General features: G+C 40.7%; 1 protein-coding gene across 1 annotated transcript in view; it reads right to left on the bottom strand.

The window, feature by feature from the left end:
• agap3 (ArfGAP with GTPase domain, ankyrin repeat and PH domain 3) overlaps window positions 1-1,163 on the bottom strand; it is a 231,853-nt gene extending 230,690 nt beyond the window's left edge. Inside the window, exon 1 of the mRNA XM_036519422.1 lies at window positions 316-1,163. Coding sequence (XP_036375315.1) covers window positions 316-697 — 382 coding nt within the window. The 5' untranslated portion in view covers window positions 698-1,163. The remainder of the gene's footprint in view (window positions 1-315) is intronic.
• Between the last annotated feature and the right edge of the window lie 15,205 nt (window positions 1,164-16,368).

Raw genomic sequence — 16,368 nt, 5'->3', positions numbered from 1 at the left:
TACTTGCACACTTACAAGGCACTACCATTATAATGACACTTCCCGTAGCAAACCACAGTCACAATGTCAAACAACTAGTGCAAACCCACAGATTGCGGGAACAGCCGTTCACATGAGATTTAGCACGAACTTCTATTCCATAATAAAGCGCCCACCCCTTCGCCAACGTCAAGTTTCTACCGTTTCACAACGACTTGTACAATGCGGCATTGCTGCCATTGTCTCAAAACGGTGTCGACCGACAATTACTGCCAATGGCACCATTAATTGGCTTCTGCTACTAACGTGAAACAACCGGATTCTACCCCCACTTACCCTCAATGGATATTACGTGCTCCCGGATTTGATTCTGCAGGGCCAGGTCATCGATGCGCTCGATCAGGTCGTAAATGGCGTAAATGTTCGGGTGGACGGACTCGAACCTATGGATTTCAGCCCTTATGGCAGCCGAGTTGGACAACACAAACTGGGAGCCTGGTGGGCCGGACTGGGCGGCTTGGCCTGATACTGTCCCCGAACCGAACTGACCCGCCCCTGATCCAGAAGACGATCCAGATCCAAACTGGGACGGAATGGACTGAGGCACTGGAACCGGAACGGGAGCTGGGACGGTGCCCGGGGTGGGCATCGCTGGCTGAGACTGCTGAGAGATACCAGATACCGAAACCGACACCGGGACACCCGACTGGTAATTCATCGTGGTGGGAACAAGGAACTCTTCTCAAAGGGAAAACAAACAAATAAGCCGTTTTCGTAGGGACTATGAAATAGCAGTCGACGTGAATTCAGATGCAGTCCGTGAGATTGAGCGAGCTGAAAACGAGAGAATATTCTATTGCAGCGATAGACAGCCTCCCACTAGAACAAAACGCGGTTCTTGCTCATATTATTAAAACTTGGTAGCGGCTCATTTTCCTTTTTTCTTTATTGATATCTTTCGCCCGGGTCCTTCGCGTTTCCAGCGGCTGTCTAAATATACTCGCGGTTAACTGGCCACTTCTTGAAATGCGCGTTCTTTTTTGTTATTACTGAATTCCTAAATTACAATCGTTCTCCTTGGTCGCTCTGTCAGCCGCAGACAATGAGATTAGCTAATGCAAGGCGCCCAGCTCTACTGACTGGCTGTGTTGCCGCTGCGCTGAAATAAAATCGCCTCTGTATCCGCCTCGAGTCCAAGTGGTCCCTGCCCAGCCCCCTCCTCCGCACGCTGTAACGTCACATATCACGTAATGGTACTTCACATGGGGAGGGGGAACGAGGGAGGCTAACGCAATTGCAAAGACGCCTCAGTGGAGACAGAATGTAAGAAACCTGAACATAATTTTAAGGTAGCTGTTAGGCACCAATTTTTTAAACATTTTTTTAACACAAAAAATATTTAAACCCCTCGACAAAAATATGTAAGAGATCTGAAAAACACTTCCAGCTGTATCAGATGCTTCCAACCCACAATCCACTTGGGAAGCAGTGCTCCATGGAATCTCAGCTCCCCTATCCCCCAATCTCCACCCATTGCAGTCCTGACTCTGAACTGCACACAGTCAAAAATTACCCTTAGAATTTAAACAGTTCCGTTGCAACACAGATGTTCTTTTTTCTTTGACAATATAGTATCAGAGAATATATTTGTCACATTCTGCATCATTTTCTCAGGGATCCATGCGTGTGTGTAACATGCACCTCTAGGCAGAAATACAAAAACAGTGTCAGATCCAAGCCCTTTCTCAGTATCTGCAGTCTCCTGGCAGACAAAGGAAGCATTGAGCACATGTAGGCCATAAAGCAACCCAAGGGGATCAGGCACGTTTTAACCAGCTGTGTACTATAAACAAATAATCCACGCTGCTCACCAGGGATACAAGGACCAGCCCTGCAGTGTAACACTTTGTTTTTGCCAAAATCCAGAATGCATTTCTGGTGCCAGTTTTGCCATATCTCTGATGTTCAGTTTTGCTCTGACACTGTTCTCTAAAAGTACCAGTACAACTACAGACGACTGAATGGATTGTGCAAGCTGACCAAACACGCTGTCAGAGATGGCACAGTTCTCTGATACAGCAGCTGTTCTAATGACAGGGAAATGCCAACATCCTTACAGCCATGTTAATAGTTTGGTGCAAAGTCACAGTAGTCTATGAGATAGCATTGTTTTAACTGAGTTATCAATGATCCAAATTAAAGCCATGGGCAGCAATGTGGTGTAGTGGTAGGGGAGCAGGACTTGTAACCCAAAGGTTTCCAGTTTGAATCCCTGCTGGAGCACTGCTGTTGCACTCTTCAGCAAGGTACTTAACCCAGAATTGCCTAAGTAAATATCCAGCTGTATAAGTGGATAAAACTGTAAGTTGCTCTGGATAAGAGCATCTGCTAAATGACAGTTAAATAATGTAATGTGGGGTGATCTGTGAGATAATTTGGGCACTATTTATGGATCTTGAATAACCTCCTGGTCATGAAGTGTCAGGATGTTTATAGGTTTTCATTCCAGCCAACAAACCAAAGAAGAATCTCAGTATAAACTGTAATATGATGTGTTGCCACATACCAGTAATTCCATACCTCTGAACCAAACACTGAGCTATCTCTGTTGGTCAGACAAAACAGGCCCGGCACTGTTTTTGTTTGTTTGGTTGGTTTTTGTTTTTGTACATTTTGAAGATAATTCAATGAAATATCAGAGCTAGGACTCTTGAGATACAATTTTATTTTACAGGCACTTGGTGATTATGCTTTAGCTGGATTGCTTATTTGTCCACACAATACAAATAATCACCATGTAGAAATATTACATTTGGCTCCCCATTTCATAGAATGTTAATGGTGTAAAAATCACTTTAAATATGTTGAATTGTAGCCCACTAGGACCAGGCTTTGTGGGACCTGTCTTAGATGATCTTCATGGTTTTTACCTTTGCTAGATACAGGCACTGGATGCAGAATGTTGGACTGCTTCAATGTCATTTTCCCCAAGCAAGCCTTAATATATTTCAGCAGATAATGGCAAATTATCAGGCAATTCATGTTATTATAATGCTCTCTGCTGAAGATCTTTGTGATCTTACTGTGATGTTTGTTTTTTTTCATGCTTCCTTCCAGATTCTCCAAAAGCCCTGTAAAAGTACCACTTCTCACTGCTGTTTCTGGAATGAGTCCCAATGCCGTCCTCCTCTTTGAGCTTCGGGCAGACATGCTTGCCTTTGCGTTTCAGTTGGTAAGAGGTTTGGTTTGCCTGCGTGGGGAGAGAGCCCACCCACTCACACCAACTGCCTTTGAGATGATACAGGCTGTGGAAACAGAGAGAGTTGGACATATAACTCCTGAGGTTTACTCCTAGATTTTACACGCTTGGAATCCGCTCGGAATCTAAATAGCCAGCTGTCACTTCTGAACAACATTGAATGAGTTAATTACATTACTTGAACACAGCCCAGTTTTAAATGAGTGTAATTATAATCTCTGCTTCATGGAAATGACCTTTAATAAATTCACTTGTGTGTGTGTGTGTGCATGTGTGTGTGTGTTTGTGTGTGCATGCCAGGATGTGTGACTATGTGTGTGCATTTGCACATGTTATAATGCAGTTACATTTTGTTATGTATGTCAAAGGTTTCCAAACTGCTGAAGCTTTGCACATGTCATTTGTGGTTGTTAAGAAGATCATGGGTATATGGTTGCTTTGAAATGGAAAACTACAATCTTGCTGAAAATTCATAACATTTAGGCCCTCTAAACATTACAAAGGCATCAGCTGTTAACTAATTTGAATTTAGAGAAATATGTACCCAAATGTCATGTTGATAATATTCAGAATGATGGAATAGGTACAAAAAATAACAGGGAAAAAGTTATCCTGTAAGCTTGAATTGGATTTGATCTTAAGTTTTAAAATGTTTGTGAATCCATGTGATGAGTGTGGGCTGTTGTATAAGTGAATAAAATTACTTGTCAAGTGCTATAGTGTGATGTATATAGAATATGACACCAAATATTGTACCCTATCTGAAAAACTTTAGATAAGTTTCAAACCTTTCTTTCTAAAAATAGTTTAGTAGCAATGAATGCACTAAATATCTGTGGAATTACCTACTCACAGTTTCAGCCTGGTCATAGCTCTTGTCAGATTTGCAAATTGCATACTTCTGTCCACTGGCCCAGGGTGTCTTTTCTTGCTTAGATCCACTTCTAGATCCTACTGAGATGATTCAAAAATCATGCGAGTTCATAAAAAGTGATAATTGCACTCTCCTGGCTTAGATATTTTTTCATGCAAATATCAATATGTGAAAATTAAAGGGGATTCTTCTGTCAGTTACGAAATTAGGTGTTCCAGAAGATTTCTCGCGGTTACTTCATTTCGTCAAAATGGAGTTGAATTGTTATACCTATACACATGCCATATGGACCACTCTTTTAGCTTCTAGTACACTGAGTTGAGGATCCTGGGCTTCCTTCCCAATGGGAAGAGTTTAATCCTCATTTCAGTCACTGATGCTTATCTCATTGGATAAGAAGTTAATGGTTTAGTCTTTGCAGAAATTCTGATAGCATTCTGCTAAAATGATCTGAATGGGAAAGAAAAACCTATATAAACTATAAGAACTTAGAGGTGTGCCTCCCTAAACTGGATCTCATTGGATTGATGTGAGTATTTAATCCAACCAACTGCAATGCTGTAATTACATTTAAAGTATCTGAAGTGAAATCAAACAGGTGTCCCCATGATGTCATTGCTCTACAATACACATCTACTATTTTGTTGTTATCTTTGTCTTTGTTTTTTTTGAGTTTCTATTATTATATGTATTTTTCAGTTATAGTATTACATTACATAAACACCTTTTCATACTAATACAGTGTTTATCTGTATTGTTGGAACTCTACTGTCATTAATAGGGATGAACACGCAGGAACCTATATGTTTTTGCAATATTTCTGAAGTGTTGTAGCAACATTATCACATCCCAAATGGTCAACAATTTGAAACCAACAACAAAAAATATGCTGAACCTATGGATATGGTCATTAGAATTTGTCATAGATTATGGACCAGAACGTCATAATGCAGTAGTCTGAAATCATGACCTGCAGGATGGTTTTGGATGTGCCATCTTGTGCTGAAGTAGCATTGGGAATAACCTGAGATTCAGAATATTAAAATCTGATGAGGCATGCATGTTTTGCAACCTGGAGTGTGCTTGTACGGTTTATAAGACGTACCAGTTCCTCTGATCTCCTATTCTTTGACTTGGTAAGACAATGTCTATAGTAATACATCCTGTCTTTATTTGACAGATGGATTTGACCTTTGCCATCTGCTGTGTCATTGTCAAAACATCAAACCTGAATATTCACTTGTTTGAGATCCTGAACTCCTCTGTAACGAGAAGGAAATATAGATATAATCATAATTTAATACACAATCGGGATGCTGGCAGCGTTATATACAGAACTGTCATGAGTTGTCATCAGGATACAATTTTATTGTGCTATTTGGCTAAGCAAGCAGAAACAAGGAACAGGAAAATAGAGGTTCTCGCTTCCCATGTCAAATCATTCTTGTTATGTAGCCTTGGATAGAGACGGAGTGATCTCAATAGGAAAAAAAACATCCTTGAACTCCATTGTTCTAGAACATGCCCCTCAGCTGCTGACTAATTGGAGAAGAGCTCTGTTTGTAGTTTCTACCCTCTCTCTCTCTCTGGATACGCCGAGCCGCAGCTCGATTCTGCAGGATGGTGGAGTTCAAAGGGCGACCGCTTCTGCCTGCTGAATCTCATTATCCACCAGTGAGCATCCGGCGGCCCGTTCCCGACCCGAGATGGACGCCCCGCTTGACACCCTCTGAACGAGGGGGGACGCTGAGACAGGCTGCCGAAAAAGAATCCCTTGGAAGAGTGACACCGGCAGCCCTGTTTTTCTGTTAGTTTCATCTGTTGCTGTTCATTAGACCTCTCTTGGTCCAATTATTAATTCTCCTCACATGCGGCAGACTTCTGTTGTACCCAGACATCCTTTGGTGTCCTCATATACCCCAGGAGGCTTTGTGCTTCTGTCTTCCCCTCAGAGTGTGATGCACTGTAATGCTCTTTCTGCCCCATACCTGACCTCTCATCCGCCAGCGCTGTGTCCTTCAGAAGGTCTGTTTGTGTTTTCCCGGTCCATTCAGGAGCCTACAATAAGATTGAGTCGGGAAATGTTATAGCAGCCAGCCTTGACCTATCCCTGGCCTCACACTGTGTATTCAATACAATACCTGGAGGGAGAAGGGAAATCATTGTGTTTCCAAATTCTACAGAATAGCGCACCATGTCTTCAGCTTTTGCAATTCTGCGCCTTATACAGTACGTGTTGAAATGTAAGTTTTAATAGGCCTATGATGGTGTTGTACATTTCACTGAGGGGGACCTGCTGAAGATGGTAATCTGTATATGCAAGCACCATATTTAAAAAAAAAAATAGTGACATATTTACTTTTTGTTGAACATATAACCAGTGACCCTGAAGGTGCTCGTTCATGAAAAAAAATGAGCCACAAAAGTGAACAGTTTTTGGGTTAACTGCAGCAACAGTTAAAAAATAAATAGGCTTGTTAAATTAAAATCAATAGGTCTGGCATTAACTTGAATGAAAAAGTGAAGACTTTACCATAGCACAACAGGAACTAAATCTGAATTGCATTCATAAATGTATGTATAAAAGGAATTCCTGTATAAAAGGAATATATGTTAAACATAGCTGCTTTTGTTAGAACATGAGGTAAGCTAATGTATGGCATTCTGGCTGTGTAATGGTGTTCAATAAGAGTTGCTCTGCTTCCAGGTCTCATAATCATACTTATAATGACAACACCGCTTTGCCTTTGGCAACTGTTTACACAGTGAGACAAAGATAACATAGTTAGACTGTGTTCGTTCACACTTTCATTGCAGAATAAACAACTTCCACTTGTCTTTGGGAACTGTGTTTTCAGAGATTCAGCTTCAAATAACAAAACAAATAATTATAGTCACAATGAAAAAATATATAATATGCATATTTCATGGCTAAAGAACCTGAATGGCCAATCACATACTAAAACCGTCTGCTGATAAGCCTAATTTAAAAATGTACGATCTATATAATTTGTTTCATGTGACTTAATTTGATAATGATTGGATGTTGACTTGATGTAGCTAGCTACCTCTTAATTTACCTTAACTGACAGATTGTAATTCATTTATATGATAACATTATTTTACACTCAGAACCCCCTCAATAAAATATTTGATTTGATACAGCAATTTATTTTCTTTTGCTGCAATCCATGCAGTATAGATTTCAAACTCTGGTCTCATCTCAAGGTTATAAGTTTAATATTTCTACTTTATTTTGGCCTATATAAAATATTTAAAACTATTTTCCCATTTGTTAGAATGCAATCTTTACAGGAGGACTGTGCCAAAAGCCTAGCATTTGCTGTATTGTTTCATACCAAAAATAGGACACACTTGATGTCCATTGTACAAAATTACAATTGTAGGAAAACTGCATACTGGACAATTTTCATGTTGCATTTTAAGAAATTAAACTGTGTACTCTATTCATTGATTGGGAATCCAGGTCTTTGCATCCCCTATCAATTTGTTCTTAGACTAACTTTTAAACTGTAATATTCATGCTGTCACAGTATGAAATACATTGGAACTTTCAAAATTAAATAGTTCTCCATTTGTTTCTGTCACTCAGAGACAAATATTGGAAATACATTTCTTCTCATGCTATATCTTGTGTTAGCACCGTTTAAGAAGGACTTGGAGTTTCCCAGCATTTGGCGTCACAGATAAAAAGCCACAACACAGCTGACAGGCTCTCTGTGTGTTTTTTTTAAAACCATCACTTAACATTCTTTAAAAGTGTGAAGAAATTTGTGTCGGAGTAGTTTTCAAGTGAAAGTTCACTGAGGGTTAGTTAAGCTGTTGACACAGTTAAACAGTTCGAACATGCCAGCCAAATCTGAATCCCGTTGAGTGAAGGGACAGCAAGAGGTGAACTTGGGAAAACTGACCACTCAACTCTATGTGCAAAACAAGAGGTTTGGTGCAAGCAATAAATGTCAACAGATTTAAGATAAACATGAGTGTTTCTGAATTTATGTTCTCACTTCAAAAGTGACAGCTCTGTAAAGCAAGGATTATTTATGAAGCTGAGCTGCCATGCAACAGCATTTTTAAACAAAGTCTGCGTGCTCCATTCACATAAAACCTCCATTCAATGTTACAGGCACTGTGTGAAGGGACTGGGACAGCACTTGACCGCTGAGACTGTTTTAGAGTTAATAAGCTCATCAGAACCATCGCTTTTTTGGTGGAGTGCTCCCATTTCTGTGCTTTTTATGTCCACAGAAATTAGACACTGGAAAAAACCCAGATCTTATTTCTGAACTGAACTGAAAACTACACACTTCCTGACCTGTCAAGGAAAATATCCATTTAATAGTACAGAATTTACGAGTAGATATTCCTGTCATCCTCAAGCCAGGGATATCTCTCGGGGGGTTATACTGGTTTACATTCATTTATTAAGATGACAGCAAGCAAAACAGAAAATCTCTTCCATACCAAGGCATTTTGTACATGTTGGAAATAGGGCAGATTGGAGCATAGGTGGTGTTAACTCACTGCAGTGAGGTCACGGATTACGCATGCGATGGCAGTCCTCCGATTTTGGACTCACGGCCCAGCCAAACACATGGACGTGCCGACGTGGGGTCCTGGCACGGGGCCCTTGTACCACTGCGGCAGGAAGGTCACACGAGGCAGGGCAACTCCCTAAACCCCCCACCCCCACCCCCCTTTCCCACGAGCCCTGCCGGAACCAGGCCATATAAGGCACGGCCGGGCACGGGGAGCCGCTATTTTTAATCACCTCTAAATGACACCTGCGCCGTCGTGAGCCTCACAATCAAACCCACCTCAGAGAGATAATTGAATGCGGCGAATAACAGATTCTCGGCGATGGGGTACAAAAGACAGTGCTCACACCTTGATTAGTGGCAGTGACACCGTGGATATATTTATCCCCGCCACTCCTCCGCTTCGTGCTTGTCATTCTTGCGGGCTTGGAAGGCGGCCCACCTTCGGACAGTGAGGTGGTCAGTTGGAAATGGGGAAGATGGAGAATAGGCCAGGACCCACCCGGCCCGGTGGTCAAGCGGTTTTGGCCTCGTAATCACTGTGCTGCTTTTCACAGCCTCCTCCTTTCTCTTCTCTTTGAAAGCTCAGGATGAACCCCCACTATACAGAGACAGTAATACCAAACCAACAATATGAAATACATTAAACAGAGATTCACATACAGTCCCCTTTCAACATGGGTGTTTTTCGCTAATTACATATATTTCACATAGACACAACCAACAATTGCATTTAATTTTGCAATGAAAGATTATTGTCATTAATGCCTATTAATGTTGCAAACAAGAGATGTATACAATATTGGTTTTATTTTCCATTCTACCAGCATCAATTATTTTTATTTCCTTTCAGTTAATGGTTCAAAGCACCTCACTACAAATGTACCTTTTTTGAATATATGTAAACATAGATGTAAATGTTTGTTCTTGGGTCTGAAAGAAAACACAGATGCACAAAATCAAGTGACAGAGGTGAATGTAAACACAGTAAAAATGGCTGTGCAATTGCCTGGGATAATTGCTGACTGTTTTTCTTTCGTGAAGGTCTCCAAGCATCACATCTGTGGCCCTGAACAGCAGTCTTTCCTGAAACTTCACATCATTCTATTTGCAGATACCCATTCGCCTGGGGTAGAAGTGTCCTAGATTCGGAGTCCCCCCCAGGACCTGTGATAATTGGTACAAGCCCTACCCTACAAACACCTACCTAAAAGGTATGCACAAGCACAAACACATGCACATTCACACACGCGTACGCACAAACACATGCACACAAACTGACTTCCTCTGCTGTGTGGTAACGGTTGCTGCTCATTCTAGCTAACAGCTCTTCTCCATGTGAAAACGCAGAGCAACAAAGCTGATAATAATTCCACCACAACATAAAGGGCTATGCAGAAACAGCAGCAGTTTGTAACAATCTGGGGCAGGCCACAGAAGTGGCTGGCTGGTTGTGGTCAACAACCAAAAATGTAGCATGATCTCAGATGAAATCAGAGCAACCATTTTGGACTGAGGATTGTGATTGGTGATGGTCAGCAACAGGACACCTCATACAACTTAATTTACTGTAAAGAGGTCAATTTTTTTTTTTACACAACTCTCTGAAAATTCTTTTCTCAGAACAGGTAAGTAAAGGGTACAACAATACTGGATACCATTGCATGTGTTAACGTATACAGCAGTTGGTGAAATAGTAGTGCTTGTATGAAGTCAATTCCATAAGCAACTCTTATTTCTGTGTTCAGGAGGGAAAGACAACACAACAACTGTAGTGTGGCTGTCAGATGACATAAACAAAAAGCAACATTCACAACAAGGAAGATTCAAAGACACTGGATTGATAATTCTGACATAGGATTCAGATTATTAAACTGAGAATTGGTATTTTATGTTTCAGTACAGTATTTGCTTTTACTGGATATACTCATCAAATCTTCAATCATCAAAAAAGTGGGTTTTGTACATGCTAGAAGCATTAGCTGCTGGAATGGAGAGTTTTAGGCGTAGTGTTAAGGGTCTTGCACTTTGTCATCATCTTTTGAAAGCTGTATCAAAGCAATTGGAAAAAAATGAAGCTCAGCTGCTTTATCAATGATCCACCTACATGGACAGGGTTATGTAATGATGCGAGTCCTCCTGGATGAAGGCATGCTCAAAGCAAATAACAAGTATCACATTTCTTTCTATGCTGCGAGGACTCATAAAACCCGAACGTGGGCCAGGGAATAAAATCTCAGACCTGAGAGCAATAAAACATTCCTTTCCTCCCCCGAAAAAAATCTACCCCTGGATTTGTCATTGGCAGTAAAACCCGGCTCACAGCCACTGCAGTAAAGATGCGGTCAGTGCAGCGCTGCTGTCTTGGAGCACCGCGCTGCAGGGCTCGCTTTCAAAGCGGCTTCACCCCGGTTCAGAGAAAAGAAGAGCGCCATCTGCTGGTCCTCCAGCGCAGCAGCACTGCAGCAATGCACTGTGGGCCTGCAACGCCTACCACTGGAGCAGCACCGAGGCCCAGCTTTCTACAGCTTTACACCAAACACAGCGGAGGCTTGAAGGTGGGCGGACAAGACTGTGCTATTATGCCCGGCTCTCTGAGCCAAGGCGTGAAAAGCCTCGCTGATGGATACACGCAGGTTTAATATCAAAGCTCTTGATTAGCTCTCCGAAACCAGCGTGATGAGCTCTGATGCATATAGATATACATATTATGCATAATGATGTGCAATTATGGATCATTTCATCCGTAATTAGACAGAAATTAGGTGTGCCTAATAACTACCTGGCAGAAAAGTCACCCCACCGGACTGAACATTGACTGACTGAAAGATTATTATCCACCCCCAGATATACTTGAATTCTTCTCTTTTCTCTTTAATTTCATAATACCTGTTTATTTTGTGTACAAAATATTTATACATGTGTAAGATGAATAACATACTTTGGATTATAATCTATTAAGACATCATTACAATATAATATGGTGCAACAACACACTAATGCAAGACAACATAGTTTACATAACAGCAATATGTTTAGTGTATATGTAATTGTATTAGTATAGAAAAAATGAGCTGAACGGGATTGTTGTCAATCACACAAAACTGGAGTGCACAACTAGAGTGGTAGAATTGTTTTATTATTAGCAAACATTCCTAGTAATCTGACATGTTTTTTTCATTTTAGTAGTTTAAAAATACAGTCCACTAAATTTTTGGCATTTAATGTTATTTCCTATGTATGTGTGTTTTACTAATCTTTTCAGCAGGGTAAATAATCAGACCCAACCATGTTTAATTTTCCCTGTTAATGTTATCACTGAAAACACGGCTCCCCTTTTTTCCTCCCCTAATGTAATATTCCACTTCACGTCTATTAAGAGCGGATGATCTGCAATGCACAGATATCAGCTCACTGTATGCGTAAAATTATTGAGAAAAAAAAGAGGTACATGTTATTAGCTAAATGGAGTGGTTCTTAAAACTGAAGTGATGGTGCCCCAGGGACGCAGAGAGCTATAGCAGGAACAGGTCTGCTTATAAATTCAGCCAACACAGCAAACTCAACACAAGACCAAAACACTGGAACCAGTACCTACCTCTATGACATTTTTAGGTGGAAAACACAGACAGCCTTCCATTCTCGAAATGTGCTTCATGCCTTTCAGCGGAAAAAAAAACAAACAGCCTAATGACTCTGGAAGACCTGTCGGTTTTCTCAAAAAGAAAGACATCTAAACAAGGGAGTACTTTTAAGATGCCCAGATCCGTTCCAGAAAGGGCATTAAAAGCATCAATTTTTTGGCCTGATCCCACATGACACAGTCTAAAAACCAAAACAACAACAACAGAAAAACATTGATTTGATTTTTTTCCTCTGAAAACAATGTCTGGGAATTTTGATGCGAGAAGAAGTTGCCACAAAATCACCCGGGTACCAAAGTCAGACAGCTCGGTGTTTCAAAGGATTTGTGATATCTGGCGTATCTGTGTTATTTGATCAGCTTTTGGATGCACTGCAAGCTCGTCCATACTTTGCGATACAAACAGATGGGGACACTGCCACAATCCACACTGCATAGCTGCTAATCTGTGACAGATTTTTTAATCAGGCAGAATTCATAGATGAGCTACTTTACTGGGAAAGAGTTCCACGTATATGCAGATAGGGAATGTTCCAAAATCTAGACTGGGGTCACCATTCTGATGCAGAAAAGGAGCCAGAATCGACCAGTGTACCTGTCAACAAGCCTTAGTAAAAATGATTTTTATTTTGATAGCTGATCTGTTGAATACACTAAGAACCATCAAATACATTTCATTATTATTCTGTCGGTTTACTCGTATATAAGCGACATATGTTTCATTTTACTTTTGACACGGGTGGGAGATGATGGAATGATTGTTTTTCTAAACATACATTCGCAATTACACTGCTTTTACAGTATGCTTCTGGGGAGGTGACAGGGACAAGCTCAGCATTCGTTCCTCAAGAGAACCTTCATGTTTATTTATGCCTTAGAGGCTTTTTATGTATGTCACAGTACACAGCAATAAATTGCAGTATTAATCCAAATCATAATGGAAATTTTTTGTCCTTCACACTCACTTCAGAGGCCACAAATGAAGCTCTGCAAAGCCAGATGTTGGCCACACCTGATACAGATAAATACATACCATCAATTTAATCAAGTAGTCCTGGTGTTGGGTGGCTGTAATGACTAGGTTATCACCTTGACAGACAGACCCGGTGGAATTATAGCCTCTTGGAGAGACAATATCTCCGAACGCATTCACGACTCTCAGTCTGTGTTTCTGGGAGGCACTCAATGAGAAATTAATGGAGCATTAATTATACTAGCTGCTGCGGTATCTGTAAATAGCCAATTGTTTAAAAGTGAGGGCCCTGAAACAGAATACCCAGTGCAATTTTAAACAGAGAAACCAGTGCCAACTATCTTGTGTTCCTTTCTTAAGTATGGAGGCACTTCTCTTGAGTGTGTGTGGGGGGGGATGAAGTGACTGTTTGAAGTTGTGAAAATCTTGAATAACACAACACACGCTACTTGACACTTTTTTCAGAGCCCCTCCTGGACTCCTTCTGAGGTGAGCACATAAATGCCATGTACATTCTCAGGTTTGCATCTGTTGTAATGATGCATGCGATGCTGTAGTGAACGTGTGAGAGACAAAGTCAGAATACTGCCTCTGGCAAGGAAAACAGGCTCAGCCTTAATACTGGCCCTCAAGGTCAAAGCTGAAGAAAAAGTCTGAAACACAGTAGGCCTTCAAATCTCTGCCCCTTCATTTGGAGATGGTGACTGAAAGAAAAAGGTGATTCTTCCTTAATTTTCTCTTTCACAGTTAGGGCAGAAAATGAGGCAGCTGTGGCCAGACACATTCAAAATGGTGTAATGGAGATGCACCATCTAATTTTCCCTTTCTCCTAATTACTGACTGCTTTGCCAGCAATCTTCCTGCTACTGGCTTTGTGTTACACAAATATTGTTGCGTAACTATTCAAAGACTTGTCTATTACTGTCTAAAGATCTCAAGTCAGAGCGTGTATTATTTTGTCCCTTTACATCTGTACTGTATTACGAGTCAAATTGCAAAATTTCCTCACAAAATAAGCTATTGCTAAAAACAGCTCCGTGTATCTATCATTTGACATGTTCTCAGAGTTGTGTCTGTATTGTTGTTTCTGAGTACAGCCATGTACAAACCCGTTCAGGACACTATGGAGATACCATTCTCTTTAACAGCGTAGTGTACGCCGTGCTTTGTAATGCGTTCATGCAAGTTCGGTTCACCTAACCACAAGATTAAGTGGGAATGTTATGCAATGAGCTAAACTGCTTTTAGTCATCCTGGATCCTGCTGTTCCCTTGTCTGTTTTTCTATGCCACCTGCATTAGTAACACGGAACATTATTTCCGTGAAGCTGAAGCAAAGCCGGAGCTTGAAGCCACAGTTCACTCCCCTTACTATCACCAATGAGAGACAATTCTGGTTTTTTTTTTTTTTTCTGTGACTTCAGCCCCTCGTGCTTGATGTAGGGCAATGGTTAGAGAGGTGAATTCAGTTACTTCTGCAGGTAGGCTGGTCTGTGGATGTTCGTGAGCATTGAACTGTCAGTGCATTCTGCCAGTGTACCAGGCTTTTGTGCTGTTATCATCAAACAGTGATGACCAAACACATATTTTCGGTCTGTGGCTTTTAGGCCTATCAAAGTCGTACCAGCAAAATCATAGTAAGATTTTCACACATGGTTTCACTAACTTGGATCCATGTAAACCACATTATCACTACTGCACATACCATACAACCCAATGTGGCTCTTCCAGGCAGGGAATGTCTTTTTTTATTTTGAATTCACTGTGATGACCAGATTCACCATTAATGTGCATGAACAATTTAGTTTAGTCTGCATATGATCAAAATAGAGTTCATCAATTTGTTCTTAGCTGGAATTTGTTCCAATTTATGAACATATTTAAGGACTGCTCCAGACCACTTGAACCACATATGGCAGTACACAAATTTAAGCAAGATGATGTTCAGCTATACCGTGACTTAGAAGTCAGAATGTCCTTACATGGGATTGTTGGGGTGTTTACATATGCCAGATTACAGCTAACATGTACAAGCATCCAATTTAACAACAGGTGGGATTTACCTTCATGAGCAAGGGTAAGAACGAAATTGGGTGTTTCCGCACATTTCATGAATTCAATATAACTTTTTCATAAACACTTTTCAAAAGCATAAAATATGCTTGTTTCTATGAAAATTATGATGAATTAGGACCAAAGTCTCTTGCAAAATAATGATGTTACTGACAATAGAGACACAGACACACACACGCAGATCTACACAAGCTTTACATTTCAGCTTTACTTTTGTGCATACGGCACAAGGGCATTATGGGGAGAAGCCGAAAATGATGACAAGTCCAATGGTTTATCCCATTTCATGTTGAACCCAGCAGCTGTATGCTGGTAATGGTATTTGGGCAATCCTCTCTCCACCTGACACGTGGCAGGGGGAGACTCATCTTTAGTTTCCCTGGGAAACCTGGTTTGTCTCTGAAAACATAAAAAGGAACAAGGTTGTAACAAATGCTGGTGTCTCCTTGGGCTTCAAAAGCATTGTGGAATGCCAGTTGCCTTGGCAACCAAGAGTTTTGTGTGTTCTGGAATTTTTTTTTGTTTCTAGCTTTATATGAGCATAGAAAAGAAAACATGTTGAATATACAAAAATGCATGCAATGCAAAAAATATGAAACAATTGATTTGCATTACTGCTAATATTCCCGATGCAAGCGCTGTTTTCAACACCTAAAATATCTATGCAAACAGACCATGAGATATTTACCTTATCTCTGGTCAAATGTCATTTCACCAATTAAAACATACACATTAGGCTGTAGTTGCAATGCACACGGAAACAGAAGATAAGCATAAGCTGTACTGTATCACTGATTTATGATTTTGTATGGGATAATTCATCTCAAGATGTGCTGTTTTTGAGGTGAGTGACATAAACAGTTTATCACAAGGGGGGAATGTTTAGCAACATACTTGGGACGAGCACACTTCGGGCGAGGTTTGCATTTCCAGCAAATCAAGTGAGGGGTTGTTGGCATGTTAGAGCACCCAGACTGATATGATTGACATACATCCAGAGGAAAAAAGA

The sequence above is a fragment of the Megalops cyprinoides genome, chromosome 24 (genome assembly GCF_013368585.1).
Source record: "Megalops cyprinoides isolate fMegCyp1 chromosome 24, fMegCyp1.pri, whole genome shotgun sequence".
Classification (NCBI taxonomy): Eukaryota; Metazoa; Chordata; class Actinopteri; order Elopiformes; family Megalopidae; genus Megalops; species Megalops cyprinoides.
Note: the sequence above shows the minus strand (reverse complement) of the source record. Positions and strands in the feature narration are given on the sequence as shown.